The sequence below is a fragment of the Triturus cristatus genome, chromosome 12 (assembly GCF_964204655.1).
Source record: "Triturus cristatus chromosome 12, aTriCri1.1, whole genome shotgun sequence".
Lineage (NCBI taxonomy): Eukaryota > Metazoa > Chordata > Amphibia > Caudata > Salamandridae > Triturus > Triturus cristatus.
In genome coordinates this window covers 839369894-839392738 of record NC_140595.1, presented here as the reverse complement: position 1 = coordinate 839392738, position 22845 = coordinate 839369894, and the positions used below count along the sequence as shown (strand labels likewise).

At 49.3% G+C, this 22845-nt stretch overlaps 1 protein-coding gene across 1 annotated transcript in view; it reads right to left on the bottom strand.

Moving 5' to 3' along the window:
• The window catches only part of TM4SF5 (transmembrane 4 L six family member 5), a 69414-nt gene that overhangs the window by 26473 nt on the left and 20096 nt on the right, over positions 1–22845 (bottom strand). Inside the window, exon 2 of the mRNA XM_085637575.1 lies at positions 333–413. Within this exon, the coding sequence (XP_085493701.1) occupies positions 333–413 (81 nt within the window). The remainder of the gene's footprint in view (positions 1–332; positions 414–22845) is intronic.

The following is a 22845-nucleotide window of genomic DNA, read 5'->3' as shown; positions in this document are numbered from 1 at the left end:
GGTCACGTCAGTGTTCAGTTGTGGACACAACATACAAACCTCTGGGCAGCTGTGAGCTCATTCTGCAGTGGGACCTGGGTTGGAAGGGGCCTTGCAGGGCACCAGACCTGTCTGTGCAGAGAGGACTTTGACCTCTGTGACGTCAGCCGCCAGGAGCACGTGCTGCACACATAACATCTGAGGAATAACGCGCCGCACTTCCTGCCACAGAGACTGGTGCACAGTGGCACCGGAACGCGCTAGGACAACCGTCCCCTTGTAAACCGGGTTAATGTGTGACGAGTCCTTGAGCCTCCCCCCCCCCCCCTCCTGCCCCCCAGGAGCGGACTTACCCGGCACCGGTTCCCACAGCAGCCGGCTCCGCAGCAGCCTTTGCCTCCGGCTCTGACGGCGGCACACCCGGGGCAGAGGACCTGCAACAAGAGAGAGAAGGTGTCAGCGGCGAGCGTTGAAGCAGAGGCTGGCGAGAGGGACCCCAGCACAAGTGTGCGAACCAGTTAGACCTCAAAAACTGAAAACAAGATTTAAAAGAGGCCCACAATTTAGTCCAACATTTCACAATCTATTTTACTTTTAAAGGCAGAGTATACAGTGTGAATAAAATTAAGTTTTTTTTTTTACTTCCAAACAAAACAAACTCCGTGCCCGTGCAGGGCCTGTAGAATGGGCGTCATTTTCTTTAAGATTCCTAATATATGGTCCACAGAGCTGGGATCCCTTTTGTATGAACGTGTCTAACATGCACAGATACCCAGATGGGACAGTCACAGGAAGCGAGGCGTGGCTCTGCACTGGTGATGTGTTATGCGCGTGCCTGGGCTCGCGCCGGCTCCCTCTACGAGTCTACGGCCACCCTGCACCGCCAATGCTTTGTCCTACGTGGTTGTTGAGGTGGAGCACAGTGGGAGGGGCGGGGGTAGGTGGATGTGACACATATATTGATGTGGTATGTGGTGTTCTGGTTTATTTCGAATGGCAATAAAAAAGTACACCAAAAAAATGAGGCATGGTTGAGTTTTTTTATAGGCCGCACAATTTGATTTTCCTTGGCCCATACATTGCCCTTCCTTTGACTTGGATTTTGGTCAGCCCTACCACATAACTGGTCCTCCCTGGCCGCTTAGTTCGAGTGGTCTTTCCCATCTGAGGAACAATGGCCTCGCCCCCCCCTGGCCGCTTCATCTGTCCTCAGGTTAGGATTGCGGTGAAGTGCTTTGAAGCACAAGAGAGGAGCTATGAATATTAGGATCTGACTTGTATCTCATTAGGTATATGGTGACCTCCTAGACTTTCAGAGGCCGAGACCCTTGGGGCAATCTCCCATGTCTCTGCTAGGGTGGGCGTGCCCCATGGACTTCCAGGCGCTAGAGAGAGGAGTGAAGGGGTGAAGCGAGGTTTGAACCACATCCTTTTTGAATCCAGGTGCATTTCTTATCCAATCTCTGGCATCAATTTCAAGCGGTGTATCGGGGGTTTAAGGGCCCATTGTACAGGGCCTGCCGCCTTATTCCTCGGGGTATGAACTGGGAAGGACCACATGTATGGGGGAGTCAGAGGATTTTATTGCACACATGTAACATATCAAACTCAAAAGTTAAAACCGTTATCGGTGCAACAACAACAACATCTACATAGCGCGGCACGCTCTCCTGTCATTAACCTATAGACAATGTATGGTGCTTCCAGCCACTGTGCCATCAGGGGGGGGTCCTCAGTATCAGACAAGCTGCAGATCACTACAGGCCACAGGGACATGAGGCGAGGGCACGGGCGCCTCAATGCGCTTTGTATGGGACACTTTATGGGGCACTGTGCCCACAACCCTCACTTTGTTCTCCTGGGCAGCACTCTTCTACCTACTCAAGACTCATACACCCTCATCTGGACCTTACTGCCCTCATTCACTCTCCTAACCACTCACAAAGCATGCACCCTCACCTGGACCGTAGCACCCTCATTCACTCTTCTACCTACTCAAGACTCATACACCCTCATCTGGACCTTACTGCCCTCAATCACTCTTCTACCCTCTCACGGCTCATGCACCCTCCCCTGGACCTTACTGCCCTCATTGACACTTCTGCCCACTCACAACCCATACACCCTCACCTGGACCTTACTACCCTCAATCACTCGTCTACCCTCTTACGGCTCATGCACCCTCCCCTGGACCTTACTGCCCTCATTGACACTTCAAACCACCCACAACCCATGCACCTTCACCTGGTCCTACTGTCCTCAGTCACTCTTCTACCCACTTAAGACCCATGCACCCTCACCTGGACCTTACTACCCTCAATCACTCTTCTACCCTCTTACGGCTCATGCACCCTCCCCTGGACCTTATTGCCCTCATTGACACTTCAAACCACTCACAACCCATGCACCTTCACCTGGCCTTACTGTCCTCAGTCACTCTTCTAACCACTCACAAATCATACACCCTCCCCTGGAGCTTACTGCCCTCAATCACTCTTCTACCCTCTCACGGCTCATGCACCCTCCCCTGGACCTTACTGCCCTCATTGACACATCTGCCCACTCACAACCCATACACCCTCACCTGGACCTTACTACCCTCAATCACTCGTCTACCCTCTTACGGCTCATGCACCCTCCCCTGGACCTTACTGCCCTCATTGACACATCTGCCCACTCACAACCTATACACCCTCACCTGGACCTTACTACCCTCAATCACTCGTCTACCCTCTTACGGCTCATGCACCCTCCCCTGGACCTTACTGCCCTCAATCACTCGTCTACCCTCTTACGGCTCATGCACCCTCCCCTGGACCTTACTGCCCTCATTGACACTTCTGCCCACTCACAACCCATACACCCTCACCTGGACCTTACTACCCTCAATCACTCGTCTACCCTCTTACGGCTCATGCACCCTCCCCTGGACCTTATTGCCCTCATTGACACTTCAAACCACCCACAACCCATGCACCTTCACCTGGCCTTACTGTCCTCAGTCACTCTTCTAACCACTCACAAATCATACACCCTCCCCTGGAGCTTACTGCCCTCAATCACTCTTCTACCCTCTCACGGCTCATGCACCCTCTCCTGGACCTTACTGCCCTCATTGACACATCTGCCCACTCACAACCCATACACCCTCACCTGGACCTTACTACCCTCAATCACTCGTCTACCCTCTTACAGCTCATGCACCCTCCCCTGGACCTTATTGCCCTCATTGACACTTCAAACCACCCACAACCCATGCACCTTCACCTGGTCTTACTGTCCTCAGTCACTCTTCTACCCACTTAAGACCCATGCACCCTCACCTGGACCTTACTACCCTCAATCACTCGTCTACCCTCTTACGGCTCATGCACCCTCCCCTGGACCTTATTGCCCTCATTGACACTTCAAACCACCCACAACCCATGCACCTTCACCTGGTCTTACTGTCCTCAGTCACTCTTCTACCCACTTAAGACCCATGCACCCTCACCTAGACCTTACTACCCTCAATCACTCTTCTACCCTCTCACGGCTCATGCAGCCTACCCTGGACCTTACTGCCCTCAATCACTCTTCTACCCTCTCATGGCTCATGCAGCCTTCCCTGGACCTTACTGCCCTCATTGACACTTCTGCCCACTCACAACCCATGCACCTTCAACTGGTCTTACTGTCCTCAGTCATTCTTCTACCCACTTAAGACCTGTACACCCTCACCCAGACCTTACTGCCCTCATTCACTCTTCTACCTACTCAGCACCCATGAACCCTCAACTGGAGCTTACTGCCCTCGTTTTACTCTTTAAACCAGTCAGAATTCATACACCGCACCTGGACCATACCACCTTCACTCACTCATGACCCATGCCCCCTCGCCCAGACCTCCCAAAACTCACCCACTCTTCTACTAACTTACAGCTTGTACACCCTCACTTGGACCTTGCCACCCTCACAGTGGCGTAATGAAACTTGAGGACCCCCCTGCAAACTGCATAGAAGGGGCCCCCACACTGCAGACACAATAAGGATTTCTCAGGTCAGCGGCCTGTTCACAGTTCCAAGGGGGGCCCCTGGAGCTCAGACCCCCTTCACTGCGGGGGCTGCAGGGGCTATTGTTATGCCCCTGCACCTTCACTCACTCTTCTGCCCACTCACAGCCCATAAACCCTCACCTGGACCTTAGTGCCCTTGGTCACAATTCTACCCACTCTAGACTCATATACACTCGCCCGGCCCTTACTGCCCTCATTCGCTCTTCTAACCACTCATAGCTCATACACCATCACCTGGACCGTACCACCCTCATTCACTCTTGTACCCTCTCAAGGCTCAAATACCCTCACCTGAACCTTACCACCCTCATTCACTCTTGTAAGCACTCATAGCTCATACACCCTCACCTGGACATTACCGCCCCATTCACTCTTCTACCTACTCAAGACCCATACACCCTCATCTGGACCTTACTGCCCTCATTCACTCTCCTAACCACTCACAAATCATGCACCCTCACCTGGACCGTAGCACCCTCTTTCACTCTTCTATCCTCTCAAAGCTCAAACACTCTCACCTGGACCTTACCGCCTTCATTCACTCTTCTAACCACTCACAAATCATACACCCTCACCTGGACCTTACCTCTCTCCCTCACTCTTCTATCCACTCATGACCCATACACTATCGCCCAGACCTTTCAACACTCCCTCACTCTTCTACTCACTCGCATTCCGTACACCCTCACCTGGACTTTACTGCTCTCATTCCCTCTTCTACAAACTCATGAACTGCACTCTCCCCTGGACCTTACTTTCCTCATTCACTATCCTACTCACTCACAACCCATACACCCTCACCCGAACCTTATTGCCCTTATTCTCTCTTCTACCCACTCAAGGCTCATGTAGCATTACCTGGATGTTGCAGCCCTCACTGACTCTTCTGCCCACTCACAAACTGCATCCAGACCTTCCAACACTCACTTACCCCTTCTACCCACTCACAACTCATTCACCCGCACCTGGACCTTACCACCTTCACTTACTTTTCTACTCATTCATGACCATTAGACTCTCACCTGGACCTTACTGCCTGGATTCACTCTTCTACCCACTCACAAACTGCTCCCAGATCTTTCACCACTCACTCTTCAACTCACTCATGACCCATACACCATCAACGGGACATTACTGTCCTGTTCAACCCACTTACAACTCATACACCCGCACCAGGACTTTACGGCCCTCATTCACTCTTCTACCCACTAACAAACCATATTCATTCAGCTCGGCCCTCCTTGCCCCTCACTCACTCGTCTATCCCCTCAAGGATCATACACGCTCATCTGAACCTTACTGACCTCACCCACTTCTTGCCCACTCACCACTCTCACACACTCACCACTTCTCACCCTCTCATCTCTCTCACACACTCACCAGGTCTGGGGGTGCTGGATCTTTGGGGAGAACTCCCAACTCACAGAAGGAAACTGGGAAGCGGCTGCTGTCTCTCGAAGGCCTTCTTCCCCAGGTGAGATCTGCACGTGTGTTGGGTAGGAGGTCCGTGGAGAGGCCATTGCTAGACCCCGGGGCACCCACACTCTCTCTAGTTCCTTCTCACTCACCCAGGTCTACTGCTGACAAGACACACCTCCCTCACCCATGCCCAGGACTGACACCGAGTTTTGCTAGGGTTTAGTTACACCCACCTTCCTAACCTACATCAAATGATGACGGCCAGCACCGGAGGGGTTAATCTACATCTAACTTGCCGACTGCTAATAACTATAATATTGATAAGATTGTGCGCACGCGTTAAGGAATATGCACAATATTAATGAACAGTTTTTATAATTTTCACACACTCTTTACCCACTCATCGTATAGTTGATCACCTACACACCCCCAGGGTTAAAGCGAGCATACATTTAACCAAACCCACTGTCGATTTCCTGTGCTGTATGGCTCAATTCACGCCTACATCACCAATGCGCTGTATCGATAATCAGTTGGTTGGGGTTAAGTCATGCCTACCTTTGATGACGGCTAGTTTATTTGGGTTAAACAACACCAACATTATATTTCCCACACATTCTCCAGCAGATTGGTTGAGGTTCATTCACAGCGACCCTTCGCAATGTCTAATTTTGCAAACTACATATTTTGGGGTAAAGTCCTACCTACAGTGTGCTATGTCCATTACTTATAACTGAGGCTCCCAGTTTTCTGTTTTTACTGATTTTTGCAGATAAATGCAGACAGAAAACAATGTGTTTCCTGTCTTTCTTTATTTTTAAAAGTAGAAAAATACAGAACATTGTTCTTTTTGTGAGTGATATGTCATGTTGTCCTTCATGAATTCTAGTCCAACAGCTGAGCAGATAGACAGCATGGGGAGTTAAACACAGGATGAAATTTCCTTGAACACAGGCATATAATATATTTGAATATAATGCAAATATTTACCCTGGGGTGTAGCGTTTTGCTCTATTGGCTGCTTAATTTGCTAAAACTCGACAAGCATCAAAGTATGAGTGCGTGTTTCTTAGTTAAATAAATGTGGAAATATAAACATGTCTCACTCAATTTCTCTCAAAACACAAAATAAATCTGAATAAATACCAATGAGATGGGTTAAAAAAAATATGGGTAAATACAGATGAAAATGTTATAAAAGGAAATACCATAGACCGGGAGCCCTACTTATAACCAGTTGCGATGTGTTTCAATCACACCTTCCTTGAGCTTGGGCCTACCCATGACCAGCTTGGATCCGGGTAAGTCACACACGCCCCTCGACAGTGACGGCCAGTTGAGCTGAGATTAAGGCACATTTACTCTACCACATCCGCAGTACTGATCACCAGCTGTGATCGGGATCATTTATGCCCCCCTAATGTACATGTCCATTAGCGTGGCAAGGTGTGGTGAGGTTAAGTCACATATGCCTTTGGCCATGCCAAAGTAGTGAACAGATTTGTTGGGGTTAGGTCTCCCACCTCATGCCGGTACCACTTCAAAGGCTGTGTTTTACTCTTAAATCGGGGTGGGCGACTCTGACGCTTGTGGATCTCCGCTGAGCGCAGCGGAGTTTGTTCGCCAGTTGCAGAGTTTCGCGTAGCAGAACTCCGTGAACTTTACCCAGGCCTAGTCTTAAAGGGTCCACCAGGCCAGTGATGTCATAATTGAAATGTAAAGCGATACCTCTCTCCCTCACTCTTCTATCCACTCATGACCCATACACTATCGCCCAGACCTTTCAACACTCCCTCACTCTTCTACTCACTCGCATTCCGTACACCCTCACCTGGACTTTACTGCTCTCATTCCCTCTTCTACAAACTCATGAACTGCACTCTCCCCTGGACCTTACTTTCCTCATTCACTATCCTACTCACTCACAACCCATACACCCTCACCCGAACCTTATTGCCCTTATTCTCTCTTCTACCCACTCAAGGCTCATGTAGCATTACCTGGATGTTGCAGCCCTCACTGACTCTTCTGCCCACTCACAAACTGCATCCAGACCTTCCAACACTCACTTACCCCTTCTACCCACTCACAACTCATTCACCCGCACCTGGACCTTACCACCTTCACTTACTTTTCTACTCATTCATGACCATTAGACTCTCACCTGGACCTTACTGCCTGGATTCACTCTTCTACCCACTCACAAACTGCTCCCAGATCTTTCACCACTCACTCACTCTTCAACTCACTCATGACCCATACACCATCAACGGGACATTACTGTCCTGTTCAACCCACTTACAACTCATACACCCGCACCAGGACTTTACGGCCCTCATTCACTCTTCTACCCACTAACAAACCATATTCATTCAGCTCGGCCCTCCTTGCCCCTCACTCACTCGTCTATCCCCTCAAGGATCATACACGCTCATCTGAACCTTACTGACCTCACCCACTTCTTGCCCACTCACCACTCTCACACACTCACCACTTCTCACCCTCTCATCTCTCTCACACACTCACCAGGTCTGGGGGTGCTGGATCTTTGGGGAGAACTCCCAACTCACAGAAGGAAACTGGGAAGCGGCTGCTGTCTCTCGAAGGCCTTCTTCCCCAGGTGAGATCTGCACGTGTGTTGGGTAGGAGGTCCGTGGAGAGGCCATTGCTAGACCCCGGGGCACCCACACTCTCTCTAGTTCCTTCTCACTCACCCAGGTCTACTGCTGACAAGACACACCTCCCTCACCCATGCCCAGGACTGACACCGAGTTTTCCTAGGGTTTAGTTACACCCACCTTCCTAACCTACATCAAATGATGACGGCCAGCACCGGAGGGGTTAATCTACATCTAACTTGCCGACTGCTAATAACTATAATATTGATAAGATTGTGCGCACGCGTTAAGGAATATGCACAATATTAATGAACAGTTTTTATAATTTTCACACACTCTTTACCCACTCATCGTATAGTTGATCACCTACACACCCCCAGGGTTAAAGCGAGCATACATTTAACCAAACCCACTGTCGATTTCCTGTGCTGTATGGCTCAATTCACGCCTACATCACCAATGCGCTGTATCGATAATCAGTTGGTTGGGGTTAAGTCATGCCTACCTTTGATGACGGCTAGTTTATTTGGGTTAAACAACACCAACATTATATTTCCCACACATTCTCCAGCAGATTGGTTGAGGTTCATTCACAGCGACCCTTCGCAATGTCTAATTTTGCAAACTACATATTTTGGGGTAAAGTCCTACCTACAGTGTGCTATGTCCATTACTTATAACTGAGGCTCCCAGTTTTCTGTTTTTACTGATTTTTGCAGATAAATGCAGACAGAAAACAATGTGTTTCCTGTCTTTCTTTATTTTTAAAAGTAGAAAAATACAGAACATTGTTCTTTTTGTGAGTGATATGTCATGTTGTCCTTCATGAATTCTAGTCCAACAGCTGAGCAGATAGACAGCATGGGGAGTTAAACACAGGATGAGATTTCCTTGAACACAGGCATATAATATATTTGAATATAATGCAAATATTTACCCTGGGGTGTAGCGTTTTGCTCTATTGGCTGCTTAATTTGCTAAAACTCGACAAGCATCAAAGTATGAGTGCGTGTTTCTTAGTTAAATAAATGTGGAAATATAAACATGTCTCACTCAATTTCTCTCAAAACACAAAATAAATCTGAATAAATACCAATGAGATGGGTTAAAAAAAATATGGGTAAATACAGATGAAAATGTTATAAAAGGAAATACCATAGACCGGGAGCCCTACTTATAACCAGTTGCGATGTGTTTCAATCACACCTTCCTTGAGCTTGGGCCTACCCATGACCAGCTTGGATCCGGGTAAGTCACACACGCCCCTCGACAGTGACGGCCAGTTGAGCTGAGATTAAGGCACATTTACTCTACCACATCCGCAGTACTGATCATCAGCTGTGATCGGGATCATTTATGCCCCCCTAATGTACATGTCCATTAGCGTGGCAAGGTGTGGTGAGGTTAAGTCACATATGCCTTTGGCCATGCCAAAGTAGTGAACAGATTTGTTGGGGTTAGGTCTCCCACCTCATGCCGGTACCACTTCAAAGGCTGTGTTTTACTCTTAAATCGGGGTGGGCGACTCTGACGCTTGTGGATCTCCGCTGAGCGCAGCGGAGTTTGTTCGCCAGTTGCAGAGTTTCGCGTAGCAGAACTCCGTGAACTTTACCCAGGCCTAGTCTTAAAGGGTCCACCAGGCCAGTGATGTCATAATTGAAATGTAAAGCGATACAAAGCATGTATCGGTCCCAGGATGCAACCACCTAGATGATAAACTCATCGTCGACCAGAAATGATCCATTTTCAACCATTTTAAATCACTTGATCCTCGTTTTATTTGAAGTATGGAAACAGTAATTCCGATTTTCAAATGCATGCATAATGCCAATCCAGGCCTTTCTACAGCATGTCAAAATTACCCATTCAATGAAAGATGCGAAGGTTTCGACCAGTGCATTTCGGGCTTTACGCCCTTCTTCAGGGGTAACGGCAATGTAGGAAAAAACAATTTATCAGAAGCGCTTTAGATGCCCATTAGTTAACAGTTTTTACAAAGAGTGCCTCATGCCTTCTGAAACTTTCAATAATTAGCATGCCAAAACCCCATGGCTATTCGGTTTATCCACCCGGCAAATAACATTTCCCCTTTCCCGTATTGGGCTACGATAAAATAAAATTTTAAAAATAATAATAACATGCCCATGTCATGACTCAAATTAAACTTTCATGCCGAACATACTTAGAAGTGTGCGCTCCAATTGTCTGAATTACTATGGTATAAATTTGAAGTAAGACTGGAGTGCAGGTTCCTGACTATTTTCCACATAATAAATCTCCAAACACCCAGTTGACGTCATCAAACTCATCAGACTGAACCCCTCGACGGCATCCTTCAACAAGCATTTACAATGCAATGGTCTCGGCAATATTATAGGTAGAGCTATTGGTATTGCTCATTATTTTTTTTATCATTTTTGTATCCCTAAATAAATGGCATTAGCTTTTTTTTTGCATATGTGATACCTATTGCATTAGTAGAGAGAGAGTGAGATAGTGAGATAGAGAGAGAGAGTGAGGTATTGAAATAGAGAGTGAGGTAGTGAGAGAGAGTGAGGTAGTGAGAGAGAGTGAGGTAGATAGAGTGAGGTAGTGAGATAGAGAGTGAGGTAGATAGAGAGTGAGGTAGTGAGATAGAGAGAGTGAGGTAGTGAAAGAGTGAGGTAGTGAGATAGAGAGAGTGAGGTAGTGAGAGAGTGAGGTAGTGAAATAGTGAGGTAGTGAGGGAGAGGGATGTTGTGAGGTAGTGATATATAAGCATAGAGTGATGTTGTGATGTAGTGAGATAGAGAGAGGTAGTGAAAGAGAGAGTGAAAGTGAGTTAGTGAGATAGAAAGAGTGAGATAGAGAGTGATTGAGGTAGTGCGTGAGAGAGAGTGAAGTTGTGAGGTTGTGAGCTAGAGAGTGAGGTAGTGATGTTTTGAGAGAGAGAATTTGTGAGATAGTGAGGTAGTGAGATAGAGAGAGAGGTAGTGAAAGAGAGAGTGAAAGTGAGTTAGTGAGATAGAAAGAGTGAGGTAGTGAGATAGAGAGTGATTGAAGTAGTGAGTGAGAGAGAGTGAAGTTGTGAGGTTGTGAGCTAGAGAGTGAGGTAGTGATATTTTGAGAGAGAGAAGTTGTGAGATAGTGAGGTAGTGAGATAGAGTGGAGTACTGAGGTAGAGAGAGTTATGTAGTGAGAGAGAGTGACATGGGTATACATGGGTATGTTTTATACCCTATCAATAGGGGTTTCTAGACGAATAAGTGGTTGGTTCGTGGATAGAGGAACCTGTTGCTAAATGTGTGGAAGACGTATAGTTTCCAGGTTGATTTCTAGATGAATCAATAGGTGGCTGGACAGCCCTATGGCAGCAGCTGGGGGTACATGACTAGAGCTCAGATTGGTGAATAGAGGTCTGCATGGATATTTCTGCAAACACCTGAAAAAAGACAACATTGAACCATTTTCAGTATGGAGGGAGACATGACTGGCGAAAATGGATGCATCGATTGCTATTGATGAATGGGTGAGTAATGACTGGAGAGGCCCCCAGACAGTTAGCCGCACTATCAGTTTCCGTTCGGTAAATTAGCGCATGCTTGGTTATCTAGTCTTCGTTGCCCTCACTGAAGACGCCAATATTTTCATGTTATTTGCATTTCAGGTTCCGTTATCAAAACTTTTAATTAATTATGTGAGTTATTGTTGACGTGCTTGGTAGCAGCCAGTCAGAACGTCCTATGCAGGCCCCTGCTCATGCGCTGCCCAGGGATGCCTCATCCCAGCAGTCGGGGTTGATGGAATTTTCTGCTGACTGCTGAGCAGGTTTTCGTTACTTCCGATCTTAATACTGTTTGTGCCCACCCTCCAGGCCGCAGCTGAAGCCTGTGGGGCAGGGCACTCACGGGCCGACCAGCATGCCATCTTCACATTGCAGGACCCCAGACCACCCGCAAGGCCAGCAGTCCGCCATCGCGGCACATTGCAGGGGCATTCTCCGCAGACAGCTGAGCCTCCAGGGCGTTGATAGCGCTGCCGAGGCCTCGGTAACCCTGGCATTGCTCTCCTGAGGACCCAGTGCGCGCGGTAATGGCTGGCCTCCGTTTAGGAAGGCAGCCAATGGAGGAGAGCCAAAAAGAGAGGCGGGCTAAAGAGCCACTCTCAGAAACATAAGATCTCCGGACTCCTGGTTCTGTCTTCGGCAGACCGGATGGTCCCTCGACCTAAAAAGGAAGTGAAAGTGCTACTGATGAACAAACTTCTGCCCAAGAACCCCCGCTTCCCAGGCCCTCTAGGACACGCTCTCCTCGCCCTTGTTTACTATGATTGTATTTTGATCTGTTGGTTTAATGTTACTAATTCCTGTTTTTTTTTGTGATCACTCAATTGTAAAGCGCTCTGTTACCCCCAGGGGTTATGTTAGCGCTATATAAAACTTTTTCAATAAAATAAAGGAGCATACTAGAATGCCTATTGTTGGTGGTTGCTAGTGATGGAGGACTGGTTAAAGAACAAGCATTTACAATGCAACGGTCTCGGCATTTTTAAAGTTAGAGCTATTGGCATTGCTCATGACAATGCCGTTTCTTTAAATGTTTTAAAAACAAAAACATAAACAAAAATAATGTCATGAGCAATGCCACTAGCTCTAACTTTACCAATGCCGAGACCATTGCATTGTAAATGCTTGTTAAATCTCGGAGCTAGACTGCGCAAGCGCAGCCTTCGCAGCCGAGACATAAAAAGTACTCTGGAATCGTATACATTGAGGTTCAAGGTGTGTCAGCATAAAGGGGGGGGGGGGGGGGGGAGTCACGAGGGGCGCAGTCTGATAGTCTAGTCAATATACATTTATCTAATTAAAAAAACTGCAACACAAAAATTTGTAAGGAAGACAACAAATGTGACAGTAAATCTGTTCTGGTTTACTTAATTGCTTACAAACAGGCTGCATTTTAAAATAGCGTATCGGGTTAAGGAACCTGCTGAAGAAAGGTTAGTGTACCCTGCTATTTCCAGGGTATAGAAACAGTATGATATCTTTGGTGGATAACTCACTAGCTGGAGAGATCTGTGTGGTTGTAGTGCAGGTTTGACTCACCCCAAAACAGTATAAGGACAATGTGCAACATGCAGGACAGTGATTTGTATTTTATGTAGATAGCTACGGGGTTACACCTTTTGTCACAGAGTCCCTTGTGTTAACTAGATTTTTAAATGTGCTATCCTTGTATTATATTTAGCACACTGAGCTATGAACAGACATCAGTGAGCTAAAAGGAAACTGCAAGCAAGAACTGTACTTTTTTCGAAATCTTTCATTACTCCGAATTGCAAAAAAGGGCGGCTCTGAGTATTAATATAGATTTTAGTATAGGCACTCGCAATCTCTATAGTCTGTAGAACCCACAGACGTTCTAAATCCTAACTTTGTGTTTCTCCTATGCATTGCCTCCTAACATGCATGAGACGAGACTCCTACACCGTGACCCTCGTTGTCTTACAGTGCAGGTATACCTCTTACATGTACACGGAGGGTTGGAAAAGTTAAAACCCGGACTCTCACTCAATCATAGTTTGTCTCTTAAGCCCTTGTGAAGAGACAGCAGGTTGAGTGTCTGTGCTTTCCTCCTAGACACTGGCATCAAGACACAAGGCACCAGCTAGCTCCTAGCCTAAAGGACCAAGAGGAGTACAGGTGGCCATGTAAGTGAGACATTTGCGTTGCAACCAGTTCAAAATGAAATAAGAAACCTCTCTCATCCACTGTGGGTTGCTGGTGTGCCCATACTTTGTGCGGTCGCTGCTGAATCTGTTCCAGTGTCTTCCAGTTACACCGGGACAACGTTTGCACATTTCCCTGTGACCGGACTGAATCCCGGATCCGGATGAATAATAGCAGCTGAGCAGGCAGGATTCTCTTATTGCATGCACTCACGGCCGCAGCGGAGAAACCAAACAAGTTTAAAGGAGTGGGGTGAAGGTGAGGGAAGATAGGTGCGTGCGCAAATGCAACGCCGGGAACGTGCCATGGTGGGCGCCTCATGCTCTAATTTATGAGAAAATAAGAAAATGCATGCCCGGCAGGCAGTGCGCGCTGTGCGGACACCAGACATCCTGTGGCAAAACACCGGTGTCGTCAGGTACAGACTCCTGCCATGCACAGCCGCGGAAAATAAAACACCGCGAGGCTGAGAAAATAACAGTCATTGTAAAGCGAGACAGAGATGGTCCTGCGGGCAGAGGACCCGCTGCCACTTGTGTGCCGGCGCTCGTGCAGGCAGGCGTCCCGGAGAGGGTGCAGTTTACTGGCAGCGCGGTGACAAGTGCACGGAGCTCCGGCTGTGTGTACAGACTGTCTAGCGCGCTCATCATCACACAGACCATCATCCTCCACCCGGAATGTGTCTGCGAGGGGGCGCTTCACCTGCGAATGTCATCATAGCTTCAAGCCAGCTTTTCTTTCTCGCAGCCGGTGTGCCAATATCCACCCACAAGTGTGTCTCGCGCCGGAGCTCGCCTCTCACTGGCAAAGGGGCAGATTTTGTAAACAACGAAGCTACTTTGGGAATGCGATCAGGTGTCTTTAAAGAGATTAGCCGTATAAATGCATGCTTCTTCCCACGCCCTGGCTCCTGTCCCACCATGCACTGGATCCCGTCCACCACCACCCCCCGGCTCCCGCTCCCTCCATACCCGTACCTCTTCCTCCTCCGGCGTGTCCAAGTCCTCTCGGCCCCCGTGTCTGCCGTTCAGCTCCATGGCTTCGGTGTGAGAGCCCATTCTCCCGGCGGGATCCCTTCTGCCGCTGGCTGGAGCAGGGAGGGCGTGAGGCCTGGGCAGGCGTGGGAAGCAGCGGGCTGCAGTAGGAGGGGACGCCGCTCTGCGGGAGGGGGCGGGGGTACAGAGCGGCTGATGCCCGCGCGGCGCTGGCTGTAGTAAAAAACAGAACATCCCTAAACCACGTCTATTCCTTAAAACGGGGTTTAAAATGCATAGGGACGGAGTGCCGTACTTGCTTGATCGGAAAGCACGTCCTCAACTTGAAGCCATGTGTGCTGTGCAGTTTTTTTACGAACATTTCTCTCCAAGATTAAGTGGCGTAATGTACAATGAGTTAGGAGCTGCAAGTCCCGTCAATCAATTTAAGGTGAGGGAGCAACGCCGGGACACCACCGCCTTTCTCCGAGGCAGAGAAGAACTGCCTCGGAGAAACGCAGCCTCGGTTTCGGATTCGGGGGCGTGTTTCTTTTTCTCTCCTCTTGCCATTGGCTGGAGGAGAGAAAAACACGCCCTGCGAAAAGCAACGAAAAAACACGCCCCCCGATCCGAAAAAGACGGGGCTTCAACGGAGTGACTGGACCTCTTCTCCAGTGGCTGGCCAGCATTTAAGAGGCCAGCCAATGGAGAACAGGAGCGAAGAGGGGCGGGTGCAAGCCCCTCTTCTCAATGACATTAAATCTCCGGACTTCCGGTCTGCCGACCGGATGGTCCCGAGACCTAAAAAGCAACTTTTCTCCACTCTGTGTGGCCCTTTAAAGGGGTGATCCGTTGGTTTGTGGTTTTGTTGCCTCGCCTCCCTCTCCGGTCACGTGTAAGATCTCTGCAGCTGGCCGAGGCCCCCGCAGGGGGCCACTAGAGAGGTCAGCACTCTATGTTGCCTGCGCACCCCACACCACCGCCCCCTTCAGGGGCAGGGACTCTGGGTGGAGTCCCCCAGCCTGGTTGCAGCGCGCGAGGGGAGTCACTAGCTGGGCGCCAGGACTTGGGGAGGGTATATATCCCTCCCCCACCATTTTGGTGCCCTCTTTTGCGCGCCTGACACGCCGTTGTGTGGGCCCTGCTGGGGAGTGCTGCTGAAGTTGTCGAGGAGCGAAGTTAGTTATCATACCCTCCCGGGTGCGCCCAGTGTGGGGAGTGTAAACGGATTAGGGAAGCCACTCTTCCCGTGCCCGGTCCCTCCCTTGCGGGGGTTGTTGGGACTCAGGGCCGACGGTAGCAACCCCGTCGTGGGTCTCCAGGCAGCCTGAGCAAGTGCGTGACTGGAGGTCCAATTTTGCTGCCTGAAAGTGTCAATCAGCCCGGACTGTCCAAGGTAATTAGGTAAATATGAAAACCCCTGTGCAGACTCTGCCCAATAGCTTGGATTCACTTGCAACGCCATTGCGTAGGAATGATGCTTCGAAGCACGGCGAATAGACTTGTGTTTCGGTTACATTTATGGCACTCAGATTTCCTAGCTCACAACGAATGCAGCCCAGTAATTCAGCACTTTTCAGTTGGCGCATGTGAGCCGTAATTGTTGTATACATGCGTGTACAGACTTACAACATATTACTGGTCATCAGGTGGTCTCGTGCATATATAGAGCAGCGTTAATTAATACGTCAAGAATGCCACCCCTCCGCCTTTGTTAGGGGGTCGTTAATTTTTAAGAAAATAGAATACTGCGCGAATAAAGAATCCAAAAGTATTTTGAGATGGAAACTGCAGCCATAGCAGCCTGCATATAGGCAGATCAGTCATTATTCCATGTATGTGGGATCAGCAGGGATGCAAGGTGCTGTTCCAGACGGGCCTGGCAACCATCACCATGGGCACCGCATCCATTGGTTATTTACATGGCGTGTCGAGCTCAAGCTCGCGGACTGGCCCTCTTTCACCATGTTCATCCTTCAGCACTTTTTTAACGGGGTCGGGCAAGAACAACACACAAGTTCCATTTACTTACCGATGGGTCGAGCACAGCACTTGTGCCATAGGCTGTGTAGGCCACCGGGTGGAAGTGCTGCACTGTTTTACTGTTATTATACCTCAAGGAGGTAGAGCACTGGGAAACATATTATTTATGAATGGCATTCGAGTGCTCCACTGTTTTTACTAATATAATGCCAGCTGAGAACAGAATAGAACGATGCCGTCCACTGGCTCTGCCGTCCCCTGGCTCTGCCGTCCCCTGGCTCTGCCGTCCACTGGCTCTGCCGTCCCCTGGCTCTGCCGTCCACTGGCTCTGCCGTCCCCTGGTTCTGCCGTCCCCTGCCTCTGCCGTCCCCTGCCTCTGCCGTCCCCTGCCTCTGCTGTCCAGTGTTTTTCTAATGAAAATGCTTGTTTAATTTATATTTTGTTTTTAGAAGGGATCATTTACATAATATACGATATGTTCCTGCCAATAGTGCATAGATTTGAACTTCGTTCATATTCACCCTCTTTAATTTGGGGGGTTTCAGCTGCTAACAGCTGCTAATGTACCATGGATAGGTACGTTGGCTCGCAGGGTGAGGGACGCTTGGTGCTATACCACCATCCGTTTCATGTGAGGGCCTTCCTGGTGCACATGGCGCCCTCCCTCTGGACGTGTAGCGAAGGACGCCGTTGACTACAGACACGCGCATGGGTCATTGGCCAATGTCTTGGGATCTCAGCTAGGGGGAACAATCGAGCAGCGTGCTGAGGGCAGGTAGTGAATTGGTGGTACTGTTGATTACAGTCTCTCATGTTCGGATTTGCTCCCAACATTTGGGTGGATCTGGTTGGACTAGCACTCCAGAAGCTTAACCATGGCTTTTTTGGCGCTGCTGGTGTCTTTTAAAACTGGCCGGGTCCTGCTGCATCCGTGAGTCACATAGGGCCTCTCTTGTGCGCATGGTGGGCTCACTCTGGCAGTTTAGCGGGGACCAGTGTTGTCCACTGACCCTCGCACAGGTCATGGTCCATATTCTTACAACGAAGCCATAAGTGGTTGCTTAATTCCTCATGCAACTATCACCCATTGAAAGTCAAGGGTCCTGGCTTGCTGCAGGGGTCATGTTACAGGTAGAAGAGACAGAACTATGCAGCACACCATGCTGAGCAAAGAGGTCCAGCTTGGATGTTTAATCCACGCCTTTCATCACATCAACCACCCCCCCCACACTTTTGGCTATGGCAGGGTTTTACACACATTTTACCTGTTTTACAGGGGGTAAGGTGGATGTCAGCTGATTGGTGGTGTTCCTTAATGTAATGGTCCCATTTGCGGTTGAGCTTGCTATGCGATGAAGGGAGATATTTATTGCAATGTTCAACACGTAAGGATGATAGTCCTCCAGTTCAGAATGGAAGCATTTTCAATATGCTACGCAGCAAGCCAGAATTGTGGCTTCAGTTATCTTATACATCTAACAAGCATTGTTAAGGCCAGTGGTACTGGCGTGTTGTAGGTGCACTATGGTTTTGTAGTTTATATCTGGAGGCAAGTCAGATGCCGCTAAACACCAGCCGGCAGCACACTAAGTTTAGCACGTAACGCCAGCGTACGGGTCAGCCATGCCAGATTGCATTGACCACGCAAATAGGAGGCAGCCTGTGGGGCACTGTGCTGCCAGAGGACTGAGGCTGAGGTACCACAGGCCTTGTGGGTGATAACCGTTGCCCATGTAGAGTGGTCTCATAGGCGGGGCGTGCCTACCATCGACAGTGAGGGCTTAAGAAGCGATGAATACTTGGTCCTCTCGCATTGTCAGGCGAATTCTGGGTGGGCTTACCTCGGCATGTCACCTCGCAGTGGTGGCACTGACTCTGGTGATATTGGCTGGCACAGCGCTTGGTCATCAGTCTGTACCCCATACGGGGATCATCCTGGAAAGGGGGCACATTCGGACTTAGTCACCCTAGAATGATACACACAACTGGCACACGGCGCGTCAGGGTTTGTGTTACACTGAACTGGGGGATGTCTCATGGGGCACACTCACCGCCTGTGGTAATGGTGTGGGATAATTATTGTTTTACTGTAGAAACCGATCTTATGCCCAGGGTCTGTCTGTCTTTGCCACTGGTTAACAGCCCAATGGTGGGAAGTATAATTTGCACTTACTCTGGAAATGACAACGCAAAGAGAGGTTCTGTAAATGCTGAGCTGCATTGGGCACAAGGGCCTTTATTAGCAACATCTGCTGGCACCATATAGACAGATACCATGTACTTTGGGTGGGCATCCTTCTGCAAACATGGGCAGGTTTTAGGTCGCTTCAGTAAGACATATTCACCTGCGCTTTAGCCAGGGCAGCAGGCGGGTGGTGGTAGTTGTCATCTAACGGGTGCTGCGGTGTGTAAAAGTTTGGTAAACACTGCGTTAGAGCCCAATGACGACAGGGTATTATTGACCTTGGCATTACCTTTATTTCGTAAAAGGGCAAGTAGATGCACAGAATGTTTCCGTCTGGTTCCTACAGACTTTCCTGCCCCCTGGGTTATCCTTCTATGGGCCAGAACCTGAGATTGGAAGGGGCATCTTCTGCTACCGGTGTCCCAAATACGTTGATAGTCAACGCCGGGGTAGACATACCATGAAGGGCACGATTATTACTTGGGTTTTCCATAAGTTTTGGTCGTCAAACTAGGTTGGAGCATTAAATCTATAGTCCTTAGGAAGCCTCGAGCATTCCTTCAATCCAAGTAAGGGCAGTTGGCGATAGATAAGTAACAGCGAGTGGGTAACTGACACCGGCTGGTCAGTGACATTGTGCTCCGGGGGCATGCGTGCTTCACAAAAACACAGAGCTGCAACCAGTAGGGTACCAAGTGGCAAAAACCAGTAAATAGGTTGAATATATGTGTCTCTTGGGCCTTACAGCTGTGTGGAGCTGGTCTCATTGAGGGGTACGCGCAGGTGAAAATTGTGTGCTTCTTAAGGTTCTCATGACCAATACGGTTTGTGGTAGCACACCAAGCTGATTGTTTAAGGGTCATTCTGGGCCACATTTACACAGCCCAGTAGGAGCGTTACAGCTGGGTGGAGCCAGTCCCATTTAGAGGTACGCCCGGGGGAATATGGGGTGCTCCTTTAGGTTCCCATGACGTAGGCAGTGTGTGGCATCTCCCACATCAAATGTTAGGCACCATATTACAGACAGTGCGCCCTGTATCGAATCACAGATTCTCTAACGGGTATGCCTAGGGGGCTTCACCAGAGAGAGCTGAGCGGGCGAAATTCCCATAAGGAATAAGGGATGCAGGGCAAGTGCTGGAGGGCAGCCTTGCTCATTGTCTTATACGCCTAGTTATGGACATTCCTGTGAGCCTTGATTTAGCAAGCAAAGGGACTTTTCAAAGGTTAAGTATAATCCTTCTTGCCATAATAGCCAAAGTAGGCAGGCGGGTGGGGGAGTGGTCACTTAGCAAGTGAGCTGCTGTCCCATAGATGGGGCACGCAGGTGTTCAGGCACACACGGTGCTAGAAGGATGGCAGCTAGTGTGATCAGCAACTAGATGGGGCAATGTGAGCCTTGGTGTCTGAAACTGTCCCGCCCAGAGTTGGGGCGGGGCTGAGTCATGTGATGCAGTGGAACTTTCCCGCGTGGGGTGAATAGTGCTTGGCACAACTTCACAGGCCAAAAAGGCTTTTTATTTCATCTGACACTAGCTGATCCAAGCTAATGTCAAGGGCGCACTGCTTAAATCAGACAGATTCTCTAAGCTGGTATGCCTAGGGGGTTCCACCACAGAGGGAACTAAACGGGCAAAATTCCCATAAGGAATAAGGGATACATGGCAAGGGCAGGAGGGCAGCCTTGCTCATTGTCACATACCTCTAGTTATGAACACTCCTGTGCGTCAGGATTTAGCAAGCATAGGGACTGTTCAAAGGTTAAGTATAATCCTTCTCGCCATAATAGCCAAAGTAGGCAGGCGGGTGGGGGAGTGGTCACCTAGCAGGTGGGCTGCTGTCCGATAGATGGGGCACGCAGGTGTTCAGGCACACACGGTGCTAGAAGGACGGCAGCTAGGTGAGATCAACAAATAGATGGGGCAAAGTGAGCCTGGTGTCTGCATTCGTCCCGCCCAGGGTTGGCACGGGGCTGAGGCATGTGCTGCAGTGGATCTTTCCTGCATGAGGGTGAATAGTTCTCGGCACAACTTCACAGGCCAAAAGGGCCTTTTGTTTCATCAGACACTAGCTGACCCAGGATAACGTTAAGGGCTATTGGGATATAGATGGGGCCATCTATAACCAGTAGGGATGGTTCTCTTTCATCTAGGTTTGCAGGAGGCTCTAGACAGGAGAGGTTGCGGGTAAGACTATAGCTGTTTTGGTGGGGGGCTCTGGCGGCGACGGTGGCCGCCTCCAGAGCTGTGGTGGAGTTACAGGGTGATCTGGAAGCAAAGGGGTACAGAAGGGTACCTCTGTGCGGCACCATGGTGGGTGCCAGAGCCAAATCCTAGGAGCCTCATGGGAGGTTCCTGGAAAACCGTGTCAGCGCCCCGCTAGTCCTTTGGGCGTTTGTGGGCCTGAACAACCGGGGGTTTGCTATGCTACGCTCCGCCCTGAAAGGGGCGTGAATAAGAAGGTACCAAGATCCGGGAAGAGGATCACAGTAAGGGCAGCACAGGTGGGGTTCGCCCCAGTGCTGCCTGGCTCATCAGGCGGGCAGGCGGCCCAGTTGGTTGCCTGCCCTTGGATCGCCCGTAAGATAACCCACCTATTACATAACGGTGTATGTAATAAACCTGCAGCAAGTTTACCCAAACACAAAATTGTGTTGTGTGCTTATTTATTGGCATGTATGTTATGTTGGAGGGGTGGGAAAGGATGCTAATGACGATACTATTATGGCGGGGAGTGGGAGTGTCACAGTAATGGCACCAGCTCCCAGATTCTGCTCAGCCATGCGCTCCACAATACCCATGGCTCATGTACTGCCAGCTTTCCTCTCTCTACTGCCCCCCCACACACCCACAGCCATGGTGACCCCGCCCACAGGTAGACCTCTTCCACCACACCTGTGCCATGGAAGGGATTTAGAAAGAGGAAGTCGGTCAGCGGTTAATGTTTACCTGGCCCTGGGCTAATCTTTATAGCACGCGCCACAAGGAAGTGCAGGGGGAGCAAAGGGGTGAATGACGCACCTTAGACAAATGTTATTCCACAGGCTCAGACCAACCTCCAATCCTGGCTATCGAGTTTACAGAAGTAAATCGAAGACGCGCAGATGTTCAAAGAGGCGTATGTAGGTCTTATGCAGTGTTCTTGGTGCAGCGCTGTTCACTGGCTTGTAAGAGCTCCTTAGGGCATTCAAAGCCCCAAACCGATTCAACCCTGATATTGTATCACTTGGAAACCTTTGATGTCCCCCCCCCCCCCCCCCCCAGCTCCACCCTGGTTCAGAGCTCCAGCCCTGACTCCCCCTGGTTCAGAGCTCCAGCCCTGACTCCCCCTGGTTCAGAGCTCCAGCCCTGACTCCCCCTGGTTACCTTAAGGTATTTTCACACCTTTTCAATCCTTGCTTGCAAAGCTTTTCATCTTAAGTTTATTTTTGATTGTGGACAGTCAGTTATATTTTTTTGAGTGGGCGGGGGATATGTTTTCTCCTTTTTATTGTCTTTACTTCTCTTGCTTGTGCCTCCCAAAACTGATAAACTGAAGAAGAAAACACATTGATTCAAACAAACTAACGAGAACTATCTAAAAACGAACTGAAGCTAAGGCCGGCCGTCCCGTGCACCAAACCTAGGGTGACCAGACGTCCCGGATTTGCCCGGACAGCCCCGGTTTTCCACCAGCTGTCCCGGCAGATTTCAGAAAATTTAGCTCATGGCCAGGTTTTTAGAGCGGGTCGACTGAAAACAGCGGGAGGTGCATTTTTATGTTTTACAAAGCAGGGATAGTTAGCAGTTGTTTCAAGAAAGCAATTTAATTAACAGGCAAGCTACTGGGTTTAAAAAATGCATTTTTATGTATGTTCTTAGTGCCTATTTGTAATTCTCTGCTGAGCAGCGCTATCATTATGTGCGCTCGCTTGAAGTAAATTTGT